Source organism: Phoca vitulina, unplaced genomic scaffold, assembly GCF_004348235.1.
Source record: "Phoca vitulina isolate PV1807 unplaced genomic scaffold, GSC_HSeal_1.0 scaffold22, whole genome shotgun sequence".
Lineage (NCBI taxonomy): Eukaryota > Metazoa > Chordata > Mammalia > Carnivora > Phocidae > Phoca > Phoca vitulina.
In genome coordinates, this window is record NW_022589725.1 from 14,948,459 (window position 1) to 14,963,707 (window position 15,249).

Sequence of the window (15,249 nt, forward strand, 5' to 3'; positions counted from 1 at the left end):
TTGCCTGAGATCACACAGCAAGTGAGTGGCAGGGTCAGGGCTTGGATCTATGTCCTGATCCCCGCCTGGGGCCCCCCACCTGATAGGAAACCACTGAAATCTTCAGATGCTGCAGGACTTAGGCAAGATGGAGACAGAAGATCTGAGGGGTCTCCTTGGGCTCCAACTGAGGCTGAGGGAAGACCATGGAGGTCCTGCTTCGCAGGAGCTCAGAGCTAAGCTGGGGCAACCGGGACAGGGAGTCGGCATCTAGGCATTTGCCAGGCAGAGAGAGGGAGGAAGGGACTTCAGGTGGAGGAAAACGTGTGAGCAAAGGATGGGGTGGAGACAGCAGGAGACAGTCATCTTGGGTGGGATGGATTAAGAATACAGTCAAGTTCAAGCTGTGATCTTTGAGACTGGGGGTAGTTGGGGATTGAGGGAGGCTTCCTGGTAGAGGAGGCAAAGGCTGAAATTAGGACTTGAGGGATGAGCAGGCTGTGGATGGGGGGGGCATTCTAAGAAGGAGCAACAGCCTAGGCAAAGGACAAGCAAAGCCAGAAACAAAACCTGGCATTGACTGTCCCAGAAACACTCACACGACCCTGTTACTCCAAGCTGCTTATCCCCTGAGTAGCCTTTTTTTTTTTTTTAAAAAGATTTTCTTTATTTGAGAGGGAGAAAGCATGCACAAGAGAGAGCACAAGTGGAAGAGAGGGACAGAGGGAGAGGGAGAAACAGACACCCCGCTGAGCAGAGAGTCCAGTGAGGGACGCGATGTGAAACTCAATCCCAGGACCCTGGGATCATGACCCGAGCTGAAGGCAGATGCTTAACCAACTGAACCACCCAGGCATCCCCTACCAGAGTAGCCCTAATACCTGGCAATAGCTCTGGCCTGGGCATGGGGAGACTGAGGTGGTGCTGTCTTGGGGCTGGGAGATAGGGCTGGAGCCGGAGGTGACCTTCACCAAGCCCCTCCCAGCTCTGTCACCCTGACACTGAACTTCACAGTACCTCTGGGGATTTTCAAAGAGGTTTGGCATTGGGCATGCATGTATCCCACACATGCCCATGGCACATGAGTGTGTGTGTATTTACAGAGGTCGAGGAAACACTAAAACTGATTATGTTTAAGCCCAAATAGATCTCTAAAAATTGAATGACAGAGAAAGAGATCACACTTTCATTTAGCAAATATTGATTGTAGGCCTGAATGGTCTTCCTGGCTTTTTAAAAGCTAGCTGCTTCTCATCCTTCAGATCTCAGCCTAAATATCTCCTTCTCAGAGGGTCCTTCTCTGACCACCCCAGCCCTCATGCCCCGGGTGAGCATGCAGGCGCGCGCGCGCGCACACACACACACACACACGCATGCACACACTCTATCCCATTCTATTGCTTCTCTTTAAGATTCGGGAGGAGCAGGACCATCTCTGCCATGTGTACCTTGTGGCCCGGTCTGCCTGACATATAGTAGGCACTCAGTAAATGTGAGGCGAATGAATGAATGCAAGTAGGGGCTCTGGCCGGGGAGGCGGCCCCGGTAGGCACCCATCTCTGTTTGTGGGTCCGTGAAGCCCCCATTGGCCGAGTCTGCTGTTAGCAGGAGTCCAGCTGGAACTCCCCCTCTCTGGGTGACACAGGCCAGGCCCCGTGGTCCCTCCTTAATTCTTTTCAGCCGCAGCTCAAACCTGAAATAAACCCTTGGCCTCTGCTCGGGAGAATTTCAGCTCTCGGTAAGTAAGAAGGAGGGATTTCTGGGGGTCCAGTTGGGGTGAGGCTTTTCTGGAAACCTTGAAGGGCCCGGGGAGGTCCTTATTCAGTTCTCTACTCACTGTCTATGAGACCTTGGTGTGCCTCAGTTTCCCTTCTGGTGTGATAATATCTCAAGGGGCCTTAAGGAGCTGTGAGCTGAGATTTCTGGAAGTGAGACTGAGCTGGAGGAAGTGGGGGATGCCATTGGCTGTAGTGTCAGGGTGGGGGGAGCAGAGGGCTCCCCCATTCGCAGTCCCCTCTGTGGCCCCAGCATTGCCTGGCACTGAGCTGCCCTTGAACTTATGAAAAACAGCAGCTGAACCTCCCACCAACCCCATAATGCCAGCTGGTCAGAACCCATCATGCTCACAGATGGGGAAACTGAGGCTTAGAAAAGGGAAGTGACCTTCCTGGGGTGCCCCCAAAGTCCTGTGTTTAATCTGGACACTCTTTGACCCCTCTGGAAGTCAGTAATGAGGTTTGCTGAACTGGCTGGAGTTCAAAGGCTCCCGGTCCCCCAAGACCATCCAGGGTGCCTGTTCTCTTCTGGAGCATGGGAGGTCCCCAGAGGAACCAGGGCCTAGGGGGGCTGCACCCAATTCTGGCCCCATGGCACAGGTGGAGTCATGCCGCGGATCCTGTTTCTGGCACTCTGCGGCCTGCTGACCCACACCCGAGCTGACCCCGGGGCACTGCTGCGGCTGGGCATGGACATCATGAACTGCGGTGAGCTGGCGGGCTCGGGCACGGGGCTGGGGGCAGGTGGTAGGTGGTGACCGCTCCTGTTTGCATGGCTTTGAGCACCCCATGATCCTCAAAATAAAGTTAGCAGCAATGATATTATTCCTCCGTTTTACAGAGGAGGAAACTGAGGCCCAGAGAAAATGGCATGACTTGTCCAAGGTCCCTCCACAAGCTGGAGGCAGAGCTGGAAACCCTGCTTTCCCAGAGCCTCTCCTGGCCCTGATAGCAGGCCTGGGGGCCATAAGCGGGTTGTGAGGAAGACAGACCGGAGCCAAATTCCAGCTCTGCTAACAATTTGCTGTGTGACCTCGGGCAAGGGCTTACTGCTCTGTGTTACAGTCCGCTCATCTGTCAATGTAAAATGTAAAGAAATGTGAAATAGGGCGGCCAGTCCTTACCATGAAATGCGAGATTACAATCTCCTGGAGGGCCTTTAGTAAAAGTTATTTGCCACCTCCTAGCTCCACGACTTTAGGGGAAATGAAGTCACGTGCTGGTGCAAAGGGCTGATGACAGTTCCTCGGGCTCGGTATTTGTCCCCTCTCTGGGAATCGGCCTATGACCGTTGTGCAGGTGTTTCTGGCACGGTGCCATTCAGGGGTGGGGCCTCCAGGCCCGGGGAACCAGCGGCATCTGCATCTTCAACAAGCTCTCAGAGCTCCCTAGTCACGCAGCTTTGAGAGTGGCTGGGCCACAGGATAAAGTCAGCACTCTAGCTTGGGGTTCGGACCCCCATGATATGCCCCCTGCAAACTGCTCCATCCCTGTCATGTCCCTCCCCACCCTCCAGCCCTGCTGAATTTCTCACTCTTGACTCTCCATGTAGCCTTCTTCCCTGCTTCTCCACTTTTGCATTTTTCGTGGACTAGCCTTCTTTACGTCTGTGCTTCCTGGTGAAAGTTCCTATCCCTCCTTCAAGGACCAACTGATATGCCGCCTCCTCCTGGAAGCCTTCCCTAGCTCTTCTCTTCCTGGCCCAAACCCCTCCTGTGGTTCTTCCAGCTGTCTGCGTATTATGGCTCTTGTCACCTGTTACTGTCAGTGCTGGTGACTGTCTCCCCCATGAGGCTGGAGGAGGGCAGGGGCCAGACGTGACTCCTCTCTGGGTCCCTGGCTCACCCAGCCCAGGGTGGGGCGCAGGGACTATGGGCACAGGGTGGTGCCACTTGTGAATGGCCTGTGCCTGGGATGCCTGAGAGGTGGCCCCGGGCAGGAAAGTAGTGGGGAGCCCAGCTAAGTATCTCTCTGGACACCACCACCCCCCTTCCAGAGGTGCAGAATGCCATGGATGAGAGCCACATCCTGGAAGAGATGGCAGCTGAGGCGGGCAAGAATCGGCCGGGGGTGAAACCCATCAAGGGCATCACCAAGTGAGCAGGAGAGGGGCCTTGGGGGTGACAGGGCAGAGGGTGGTGGGGAATGCTGTGACCAGGACCTGAGAGGGCACGAGGGAGAGCTGGGGCAGGGCCTGGGGTCTCTTCCTGGCTTTGCTGTATGACCTCGGGTAGGTCACTGCTCCTGCCTGGACCTCACTCATCCACTGGAGACAATTGCTGAGTCTCATGAGCAGGGTCACTGGGTGGAGGAAGTGAGGTTGAGAAGTCAAACTCCAACTCCCGGCATGCAGCAGGGGCTCACTGAATGCACGCGAAAAGTTCTCAAATGACAGAGGCAGAAAGGTATCAGCCACCATCTAACGACGAGGCAAATTGGTTCCATTGCAAGTGCCCTATGGGCTTGATTGGTAGGGGCTGCCTGGAAGGATGTGCTGGGGAGGGTGGGCTCTGAGCACTCTGCACTGAGCGGGAAATAGACTGTGGTCAATTAGCAATACCTGCCGAGAGCTCAGGTCAGCAATGGGTGGGGGGTTGTTCGATATGCCACATCTCTGTTATCCTGGATCTCGACTGGTGGTTCTCAACAGTGGGTGATTTTGCCTCCAAGGGACATTTGGCAATGTCTGGAAACATTTTTGGTTATCACAGCTTGCTGGAGTGGGTGGACCGAGATGCATCTTGTGCCTCTGGTGGGTAGAGGCCAGGGATGCTGCTAAACATCCTACGAGACACAGGACCGCCCCCCCCCAACAAAGATTATTCTGCCCAAAATGTCAACAGTGGCACCGTTAACAAACCCTGATCTAAGCAAACCTCCCCATTCTGCCAGTGGGGAAACTGAAGCCCCCAGAGGGGAAGGGTGCAGCCCAAGATCACACAGCCAAGTGTCCCAACTCACACATGACAAGTACTTCTGTGTACAAACTGATTTGTGTTCAGCCTTTGCATTTCACAATGGCCCCACGAGGCAGGCTTATCCCTGTGGCATGGGATGGGGGATTTACCCAAGAGTTCCCAGCAAGGTGGTGGAGGAATGGATTAAGGGCGCCTGGGTCTCAACTGTCCGGTTCTCATTGCTGTGGATGTCTGTCCCCTCCCAGTCTGAAAGTGAAGGATGTGCAGTTGCCTGTCATCACATTGAACTTCATCCCTGGGGTGGGCATTTTCCAGTGTGTGTCCACCGGCATGACCATCACTGGCAAGAGGTGAGTATGGCAGAGGAGGGGAGGGAGGGAGGAGGATGACCTTGTCTTACTCTTACGTGTCATTTATTGAGTACCTACTGTGAACCACCTGGGTGCTGTGCTCTGAGATGGTGCATATTTGGTTCCTACATTTGGTGGGAACCAGACCTGAGCACAGACGATCACGGACTGAGTGATTAGCCTAGGACAGAGGAAGCCCAACAGTGTGAGGGCAATCAGAAGAGGCTCTGGGGAGATAATGATGCTGAGAAGGGTTTTAAAGGATGTGTAGGAGTTCCCCAAAGCAAGAGGGAACAGGAAAGACTGGTTTTGGGACCTTGGGCAGGTCCCATCCTCTTTTCTGTCCTGTGGGGGCGGTGCCTCACCCTTTCCTCCTCCCCGAGCTGCTGAGACTGAGAGCACGGAGGAGCCAGGGATGGTGGCCACAGTGGCCAAGATGCCCATGATGCCTGCTTACCCGTCCCTCCAGCTTCATGGGTGGGAACATGGAGATCATCGTGGCTCTGAACATCACAGCTACCAACCGGCTTCTGCAGGATGAGGAAACGGGCCTCCCCATGTTTAAGAGCGAGGACTGTGAGATCATCCTGGTCAGCGTGAAGACCAACCTGCCCAGCAAGTGAGGGGCTCTATGGCTGGGGAGGTGGGTGGGGTCCACATCGCCACCCCTGCCCAGCATCCCACATCCTGAGCCCTTGCATTTCCTTTGTCGTGTCCCTGTATGTCCTGTGCCTACCTGCCTGCCATCTGTGCCCTGTCGCCATCCTCTGTGTCCAGCATGCTGCCTAAGGTTGTCAACAAGTTCCTGGACAGCACCCTGCACAAAGTTCTTCCGAGCCTGGTGAGTGCCCAGAGCAAACCTCCACCCGCATCTGCATCCGTGGCAGTGCTCAGACCAGGGCTGGCAAGAGCGTTTTCTCTCGGGTGTGACCCTGACTGACTGACCCCACAGCTGAGGAGGACTCCGAGGCTGTGGCTGGCTCAGGAGGAGAAAGTGCCTTGATCATCTAGTGATGTCTGCCACGAGCACAGAAGGAGGAATGATTACCATTTGCTGGGGAACGAGTCCCTGCTGATTTTGCAGGCTGTGGTCAGCAGCTCTGGAGTCTAGTCCAGGTTCTGCCACTGACTTTCTGTGTGACTTGTGGCCTCGGTTTCCTCTCCAGTCCCTGTCCCTCCAGGGCTTTTGGGTCTCCCCATGGAGTACCATTCAGCTGTGAGGAGTGAGACCCTCCATGCAGCGGCCCCTCAGCCCAGCACCTTCTCTGCTTCCAGATGTGTCCAGCCATCGATGCGGTCCTGGTGTATGTGAACAGGAAGTGGGCCAACCTGAATGGTGAGTGGCCCCAGCCATGCCTCGCTCCCACATAGGACATCAGGATGGCTGGGTTTGGAAGCCTCCACTCCCCATTCAAGCGCCTGCTCCAAGCCCAGCCTTGGGACTGAGGAAGTCTAAGGTCGCCGTATCTGTCCAACCCCCAACTGTCCAGATGGGAAACCTGAGGCTCTGAGGGACTCTGGGGTTTTTGTCTTAGTCCTCCATCCAATGTTCTATACATGACCCCCAGACTCCAAGGACAGCAGCCTTGGTGGGCTCGTCTAGAAACCTTGCACCCTGAATAGTAATCCTATAGTGATGACACCTGACTCTTTCCTTTGTCAAGGGGATCTACTCCCTCTGTGATCTCGGGGTTCATAGGGTTCCCTAGTGGGGTGAGAGGAAAACCCAATGGCTGGGAATGAAGAAAACTGGCTCATGTGCTCAGCAGCGTGGCCTGGTTCACTTTACTCCTCTGAGCCTCAGTCTGTGCATCTGTAAAACAGAGCCAAGAATCCTGATCGCGCCAGTCTATTGTGGGAACTGAGCCACAACACCTCTCAGGAAACTCTCGAGCTCTGTGCCTGTAGAGTGATGTGAGGGAGTGGGATTTCCAGGCCAGCCACTGCTGCCTCCATTTTACAGATGAAATTACTGAGGCCCAGAGAGGCTAAGCAACTTGCCTTGGGTCACACAGAGGGCAAGGTTTCCTGGCACCCCGGCCAGCTCAGGTAGCAGGTGGCTGGGGCCAGCATGTATGACCTGCCCCCAGTTGGCGGCTCTCTGAATAGAACCCCCTCTTGCACAGCCCCCATGCCCGTGGGTCAGATGGGCACAGTCAAATATGTCCTGACGTCCATACCGACCACCACGGCCAGCTACATCCAAGTGGACTTCAGTGTAAGTGCCAGGGGGCCACCAGGGGACTGGGGTTCTCACGAGCCTGCTTCTGCCAGGGAGGTGGCTGGACTGGAGTGCGGAGGGTGGGAGGGTCCCTCAGGCCCTGGCAGACCAAGCCCACCATGAGAGTGTTCCCTGACACTGAAGCTTTCTTTCTCTTTCTGCTCTCAATATGAACCCTGAGTCCTAAGCTGACTTCCAGGACCGCTGACCCCACACTCACACCTTCGCCAAGGTTGTCTGCTTCTCCCAATGAGTGGCTCACCCAGTTGTACCGATGGGAACACTGGGGCCTGGGGGGAGGCAGGACTTGGCTAGGGTCTCACTGTGAGTTTGTGGTGGAGTTGGGTCCTCAGCCAGGTCTTCAGAACTCCAGGTGACAGGTGAGATGCCTCTTCCAGGAATGGGAAGAAAAATCCCACAACATCATCTCCCTGGGAAGTCTTCCTCCAGTGTGGATCTTTCAGGCCCTGCATTGTTTGCCACTTACCTCCTTCTGAGAATAAACAGAACGCTGAGCCGCTCCAACTCTCAGTCAGATTAACTGGGGTTACTTAAGCAATCCCATGAGCAACCACCCATGGCTCAGTGACTGATTCTCTTATCCTCACGGATCTCAGTTTACCCATCTATACACTGGGAGGATAGCCTGCTCTTGGCTCTACCATCGAATGACTTGCTGAGTTGGGGGCTGGTTTTGAGTGCCACTTAGTTTGGAGGACAGAGTCTTGTCTCCAGCCATGGCTGAGCTCACGGCCAAGGCTGAGCATCTCTCTCCCCGCTGTCCCAAGCCTACGGTGCAGCAGCAAGAGGGCAACACCATCCAGCTTGCTGATGCTGGGGAGGCCTTCGAGTTCCCTGAGGGCTATGCTGAAGGCTCCTCACAGCTGCTGCTCTCGGCCGCCTTCCTCACCGCAGAGCTGGCCCTTCTACAGAAGTCCTTCGATGTGAATGTCCATGATATGAAGGTGAGCTGCCCAGTAATGACAGTCCCTGCTTGGTGTGTCTGTTCTGAGAATTATCCTGGGGCTGTGGACAGCACCAAGACTGGAGATGCTGGGACTGATTTGGGTTTCTATCATCAGTTTGCCCCAGCACCCACCATCTCTCTGTCCATGTAACCACCATCTACTCATCTATCCATCCAACTGTCCATGCAACCAGGTATTTATCCATCAACCTACAAATCTCATGCACTGGCCATCCATCCACCTTTTTTTATCCAGTCATCAGCCACTTGTCTATCCATCTCGCTATCATGTATTCATGCCCTAGACTCTATCCTTCCAGCTACCATCCATCCACCCTTCATATTATCCACACCTAGAACAGGGTCTGGTACTATTGAATAAGTGAGTATATACATCCATCCTTCACCACCCAAACACCCATCTACCCACTCAACTCTCCATTATCCATCCTCCTACTCATCCGTCCATTCATCCATCCTTCCATCCATCACCACGGATCCATCCATTCATCCTCCTATCCATGCACCCACCATCCATCCATGTACCTTCTCATCCATCCTCCCACCTATCAATCCATTATTTATCCACTTTCCCATTCATTTATCAGACCATTCCATATCTTCTTACCCAGCCATCCTCCCTTCCATCATTCCTTTCATCCCTCCACCCACCCCATCCACCTGCCCATCTGTTATTCATTCTCTTACATAAGTGCTCATCCATCCATCCATGCATCCATTCAGCACTCATTTGTTGATCCATTTCCCCAGTCATCTATCCACCCACAAATCCATCCATCCACCTTTCTCTCACCCATCACATCCATCCATTCTCCCATCTGCCTGCCACTTTTTCATCGAATATTTTCTCAGCATCTGACCTTATGCTAAGAGCCATGGACATTGGGTCATGTAAGCCACAGTCTGGGCTACCCAGGAGCTCCTTATCTACTTAATCACAGTGGTAATATTATGTTGGAGGGAACCTCAGAGGGCTTACCTTATAGAGTCAGAGGAGGTGTCTCTTAGGAAGGGCAGGGGAAGGCTTCAGTAATCCTAACCTTGCTTTTATTTGGTAGATTGGTCAGCTGCCCCCACAAACCACGAAGACACTGGCTGGCTTCATCCCTAAAGTGAGTGTCCTAACTGCCCATGATCTCCATATCTCCCCTGCCCTGTTCTCCAGTTGAAGGGACAAGGGATTTGGGAGGCAGCTTTTCAAGGTCACATTTTCCTTGTCTGATGTGGAATATCCCAACTTCTCCATAAAGTACTCTTTGGGTCCAGCATAGAAACAGCTCAGCTTTTGTGAGTTGTACTTTCTATGTCCAATAAGAAAGAGCAGACTGCTTGTTTTGTTTCTTTTATTTCCTGATAGACACATCCCTGCCCTTGCATGTCATGTTTCCTGTGGCCAAGGGACCTATTTCATGACGGACTCCTGGTTTCAGCTGAAGCCACCCATCTGAGGGTGGGCCCTGAGGGGAATGTCCTGGTTTCTGTAGGTAGCTAAGGCCTATCCCAAGCCGAAGCCCTTGGTGACCCAGATCAGGATAAACAAGCCCCCCAAGGTCACCATGAAGACAGGCAATAGCCTGCTGCATCTCCATGGCACCCTGGAGATGTTTGCTGCTCGGCGGCGGGGCAAGGCTCCTGTATCCCTCTTTCTCCTGGAAAGTGTGAGTAGAATCTGTTTCCTATTTAAGCCCCACCTTATGGATATTCAAGGCTGGAGTGTAGGATTTTAGTTGATAGCCAAGTAATGGATTGAAAAATCCTTAATTAATCCCAATTATGTGATCCTAACCTCCTGGGAGCTGTCACCTGATGTCTGATCCTTGGCTCTGCCACTGAACCTTTGAATGGCTAGAAAGATCAACAAACTGAGGGTCAATAGTTGACTCCTTCCTTTCTCTCTTCTCCCTCCCTACCTTTCTTCTTCCCTCCTTCTCTACCTCCTTTCCTTCCTCCAACAGTCATTAGCATATACAAAGGCTGAGAAGGGCTCACCCAGGAGAATATGGGAGGCTAGAAAGATTTCAAATCTAGGTGAGGAAATCACAGAGGACTTCCCAGAGGAGGTGATGCCTGAGCTATGTTTTGAAGGTTGAGCAGGACTGGCCAGAGAAAGGGTTGATGCTGGTGATAGAGGGCATTCCAGGTAGAGATAACAGGATGTGCAAAGGCTGGAGCAATAACGTGGTGTGTGCAAGGACCTACAAATGTGCCAGGCATTTTTGAGAGTCCGGTCCTGGGGCAGGTAGAGAGATGCTGAGGAACCTGGGCTGGGGGCATGGGGAGACTACTAGATTCAGTTCCGAAGGTGGAATGAGCAGAGAGGAAGACCCCTGCTTTGCTATGGCAATGGTACTGGAAAGGTGGTGGAGCCCCTGGTTTTACAAGCCCTTATGGGGCACCCACTGTCTTTTCCCTGTTTTTGTCCCCATCTGCCACCTGCCAGCACTTCAACCTGAAAATCCAGTACTCAGTTCATGAGAATCGTCTGCAGATGGTCACCTCTCTGGACAGGTAGGAGTCTGATGCCCATGCTGGTGTCCCTGTTCCCCCACATGGGCATTACCAACAGCACTTGGTTTTCTGCTTCAGGGTCTCCCTCTGATCCATCCAGCATGGCCCACACTGCCAGGCTGTTCTGGTCACTATCCCTTTTCTAGAATCCTCAATAGCTCCCCATTATCTGCATGATCTTTTCTCAAATCTTAGCCTGGCATTCAAGGCCCTTCTCAAATTCTCCCACCACCACTCCTGCTCTTCCACTAGGCTCTTGCACAGTGAGTCTGATCATGGGACCATGTCCCCTTTTCCATTAATAAGCTTTTGTCCATGTCATCCAAATGCCACCTGCCACCCAGCACCCACCTCAAATGCCACCTTCTCCTGGAAGCCTGTCCTTCTACTAATAACAGCTAACATTTGTAGAGCTCCGTCTATGTGAGGCATTGGCTCCATACATTATACTCATTATCCTACTTCAATATCATACTTTTTCCTCATTACCTTTTATGTTTGTCTTAATCTCTGATCTGACTTGTGTTAGGCCAGGATTCTTTCAGTGCCAGAGACAATTCCAACTTAACTGGCTTAAGCCCAAAAGGGAATCTTTGGGCTCACATAATTGAAAACTCTAGGGGTAGATCTTAATTTCAAGCATGGCTGGATCTTAGGTGCACAAAATCCTCAGGATCTCCCTCCTCCCTTGGTCTTCGCTGTCCACTTTGTTGGTTAAATTCTCAGGCAGCCTGTCCCTAGGTGGTGGCAAAGTGACCCCAACCCCCTCTTGTCCAATAGTTATCAATTACCAAGGCCACTTCTCACTGGTTTAGCATGGATCACATGACCAATTTGACACTGGTCCCTGATGCCAGAGATGGAACGTTCTGACTGGCCAGGTCTGGGTCATGTGCTCACCCTGGGACTCTGTATGCCTTGGAATGAGATTGGAAAATGGGAGGTCTGCTACTGAATAGAGAATAGAACTTGGGAAGATAAAGCCACCAGATGACCATCACATGGCCTGTTTTGATGCCATCATGTATTAATGCTTACTAGAGGCTGTGCAGGGGAGGGGGTCACGTGAAGGGTCCTAATCCTGTGTCCTGCAAGGATTTGGGGCTGACTCGTTGGGCAGCAAACCTCTGCATGCCTGGCCTTGGGCAGGAGCATAGACATGGCTGGGGGTCCCAGAGGGAAGAGTCAGAACCAATGAGAAGAGGGAGTGGTTTGAGCTGTAGGAAACAAAATGGGCTGTAATGAAAGGTGAGGAGTGCCCCATCATAGGTAGCATCCAAGCAGGGACTTAAGAGCACCTGGTCTGAAGGCTGTGTAGGGACTTCTGCATCAGGGAGGGTTTGTAGGTGTTTGAGATCCCCTTTATCCATGGCCAGGGACAGTGGCTCTGACTGCCCTGCCCACACCTTGTCCCCCCCGCCCCAACCCCATGCAGATTACTGAGCCTGTCACGGGAGTCCTCATCGATTGGTGCTTTCAATGTAAGTGTCTCAAGTGCTTCTTTCTGGTCTGGTTTGAGGGCAAGACTGTGCCTATTCTCCCTTGACACTGCAGGGATGGTCCCTGAAATGGAGGCAGAGGGAAGAGAGCATCTTAACTGTGGGGCTTGGGGCAGCTGACTTGCTGTGTGACCTTGGGAAAGTCACTTAGCCTCTCTGAGTCCACCTCCTTTTCTGGATAGAATCTGGACATCTCCCTGGATTGATTTTAATAACACTGTCGTGCATAGCAGCAGCCTGGGCTGGCTTGGTTGACCCAGCTGTCTTTTTTATTAGTCTCTGTAGCTTCAAGGCCTAGGACAGAACCTGACCAGTAGGCACCAATAATAATAATAACAATAGTAGCACTTCCTGAGCACTTACGCTGTGCTCTGTGCTTTACCCAAACTCACTGAATCCCTGCGCATAGGTGCTGTTATATTCCACTTTCACAGATGGGGAAACTGAGGTACAGAGAGGTAGTGAATGAAAGACTGATCAAAACCACTGAGTTTCCTGTAGGAGCAAAATGGGGTCCACAGGTCACCTGCTGTGTCCTGAATTCCTCCGTGCCTGCCCCATGACCCAAGGCCCACACGTCACTCAACAGGAACTAAGTGGAGGTGTAAGGCATCAGCCTACAGTCAAACAGGGTCCTGCCCAGTTTTGCTGCTAGGTGGACAATTTGATGTCTCTAATATTCATTCTTGTGGTCCCCAGACCCAGTTGAAGTGAGGGCTGCCAAAATCTGTTGAATTGAGTTGAATCGAATGATGGGATGTGGGTATTCTCTCCTTCTCTCTTAACCCCAGGAGAAGAAGTTGACTGGCTTCATTACTGATTATCTCCAAGAAGCATACCTCCCAGTCATCAATGGTGAGGGCTCCAGGGGGCTTTGATTTTGCTGGTGTCAAGACGCACTATAAGCAGGAGGGGATGCCACCTGGGTGGTCTCAAAGCCCCTTCACCGGTCCCAGATAAGGGAGGCTAAGACGGAGTGGATAGCTATTGCCAGGTCTTTCCTATTAGCCAGGAAGCTAATGTGGTCTTAATGTCACCTGCCTGGGGACAAAGGCCCCTTGCACAGTTTGGGACCCTTGGCTCTTGACCCCACACCATGAGTCAGATCTTGATCCAGACCTGGGATGTGAATACATGGTGATCAGGCTTATGTTCTCTATGCCCGTGCTGGCTGGCAGACATCATGAGCCAGTCGCTGTGCTATTTCCCACTACTGTGCTCCAGGCGGCCAAGGAGGGGCTGTAAGGAGTAATCAATCAACTGCAGGGCAGTCAGCTAAAATGACTCTTACTGTGTTTCTCAGATGCGCTCCAAGTTGGGCTCCCACTTCCAGACTTTCTGGACATGGATTACAACCTGGCAGAGCTGGGCATAGTAGAGGTGAGGAAAGGAGCTCAGGAAAGTCATGTCAGTCAATACTTTTGGCCAATGAGTGATGAGCAAAAGCCTGCCTCTCTCAGCCTGGAGGGAGGAGGCTTGAGGAGGGCAGCGGCCATCAGTACAATCCTGCCACTCTCTTGAGCAAGACCCTGCCCCTCAGAACTTGGGCCTCCCTTAGCCAGGGGCTCCCCAGGAGGAAACTTGAATCCTGCTACTTTCCTTCTTTGGCATCTCGGGCAACTTACTTTACCTTTTTCTGTGGCTTAAAATAGGGATGATAATATGAGTGTATCCACCTCAGAGAGCTATTGAGATAATTCACCTAAAGGCATACGGTTAGTGCGTAATAAATATTAGCTTTACATTACATGCCAAGTATTGTGCTGAGAGCATTAAATGTACTTCTTTCTCATTTGATCTCTCCACTCTGGGAGGTAGGGACGCTGTTCCCACTTGACCACTGAGAAAACGGACACTTAGAGACGCGAAGGGCCACAGGCAGGTCTAGTTTATCCTCTGCTCCTACACACCACCCTGGTTTCCATTTCCTGGCCACTGGCCTGAACCATCCTGTACGATGGTCCCTCATCCCTACCTGGCCCTTTGCTTCCTTCCAGAATGCCCTGGTGCTGGACTTGAAGTTGAAATGACCAGGGCAGGATTGGCCTTCTGGCTGCCCGCACGCCACCACCCACCTGCGCCCTCTGGAGGAGCCCCCAACTGGAGCCGGTGGGCCAGGCCCTCCTACCACGACTGGCCACCTCCTTTGACAAGGAGTGAGCCGGGCAGGCCTGGGCTGGGCCTTGACAATAAACAGGAGAAAGATCCTCACGAACGTCTGATGGTTCGATGTCTTTATTTGTAGTAAATTGATGTCTGCCTTTTCTTCCCCTTCAATGGGTTTTAGAGTATAAGACCAGCGTGGGATCTGAGGGACGCTGGTCACAGCCTTGGGGGGCAGGCATGGGCATATATGGAGTCCCTGCTGAATGCCATGCTTCAGGCTTTACTTGTACTATCTCATTTCATCCACCCAATAACCCATGCAAACATGGCCATTCCCACTTTACAGATGAGGAAGTTGAGGCACAGGGCCAACTCCCCTCACCAGGTCACACAGCTGAGCAAGTGGAAGAGCTCCTCTCAGCCCATCTCAGCTGCTTGCCCCAGATCTTGTGTTAAGGATGGCCCTATCCACAGGGAGCCTGCAGAAGCTCAGTGTGCTTCCAAGAGCTCTCCTGTGTCAGCCCCTGCAATCCTCACAACACATGAGGGACGTGAGAACTGTACCCATTTCACAGATGAGACTGAGGCTCCGAGTAGAACAACTGGTCCAAGTCTACCTGGCAAGTCAGGGAGGGGACAGGGTTGGGATTGGAGTTTGGGCTCTTGGGCCAGTCTGCCTGGGTTCAAGTCCTGGCTTTGCCTCCTTGCTGCTGTATGCCCTGGGCAGGTCACTTCACCTCTGTTTTCTCACCTGTAAAAGGGGAATGATGACAGTACCAACTTCTGCAGCGTTGTCCTGAGGTTTCAATAAATCAAATGATGAAAAGTGCTCATGAGCACTCTAAGTGCTCAATAAACGTTAACCACAGATGAGTTTTTGAGGCTGAGAGAGATGTGAACAGGTG

The 15,249-nt window shown here is 52.6% G+C and overlaps 1 protein-coding gene across 1 annotated transcript; it reads left to right on the plus strand.

Annotated features, from left to right (window-relative positions):
• Window positions 1-2,362: 2,362 nt before the first annotated feature.
• Window positions 2,363-14,268, plus strand: BPIFB6 (BPI fold containing family B member 6). The gene is made up of 15 exons (XM_032419956.1): window positions 2,363-2,462; window positions 3,751-3,850; window positions 4,918-5,022; window positions 5,492-5,641; window positions 5,800-5,863; window positions 6,298-6,358; window positions 7,149-7,240; window positions 8,032-8,208; window positions 9,290-9,343; window positions 9,716-9,889; window positions 10,672-10,739; window positions 12,175-12,220; window positions 13,030-13,093; window positions 13,542-13,618; window positions 14,236-14,268. The coding sequence occupies exons 1-15, from the start codon at window positions 2,363-2,365 to the stop codon at window positions 14,266-14,268; spliced, it is 1,365 nt and encodes a 454-aa protein (XP_032275847.1).
• The last annotated feature ends 981 nt before the right edge of the window (window positions 14,269-15,249 follow it).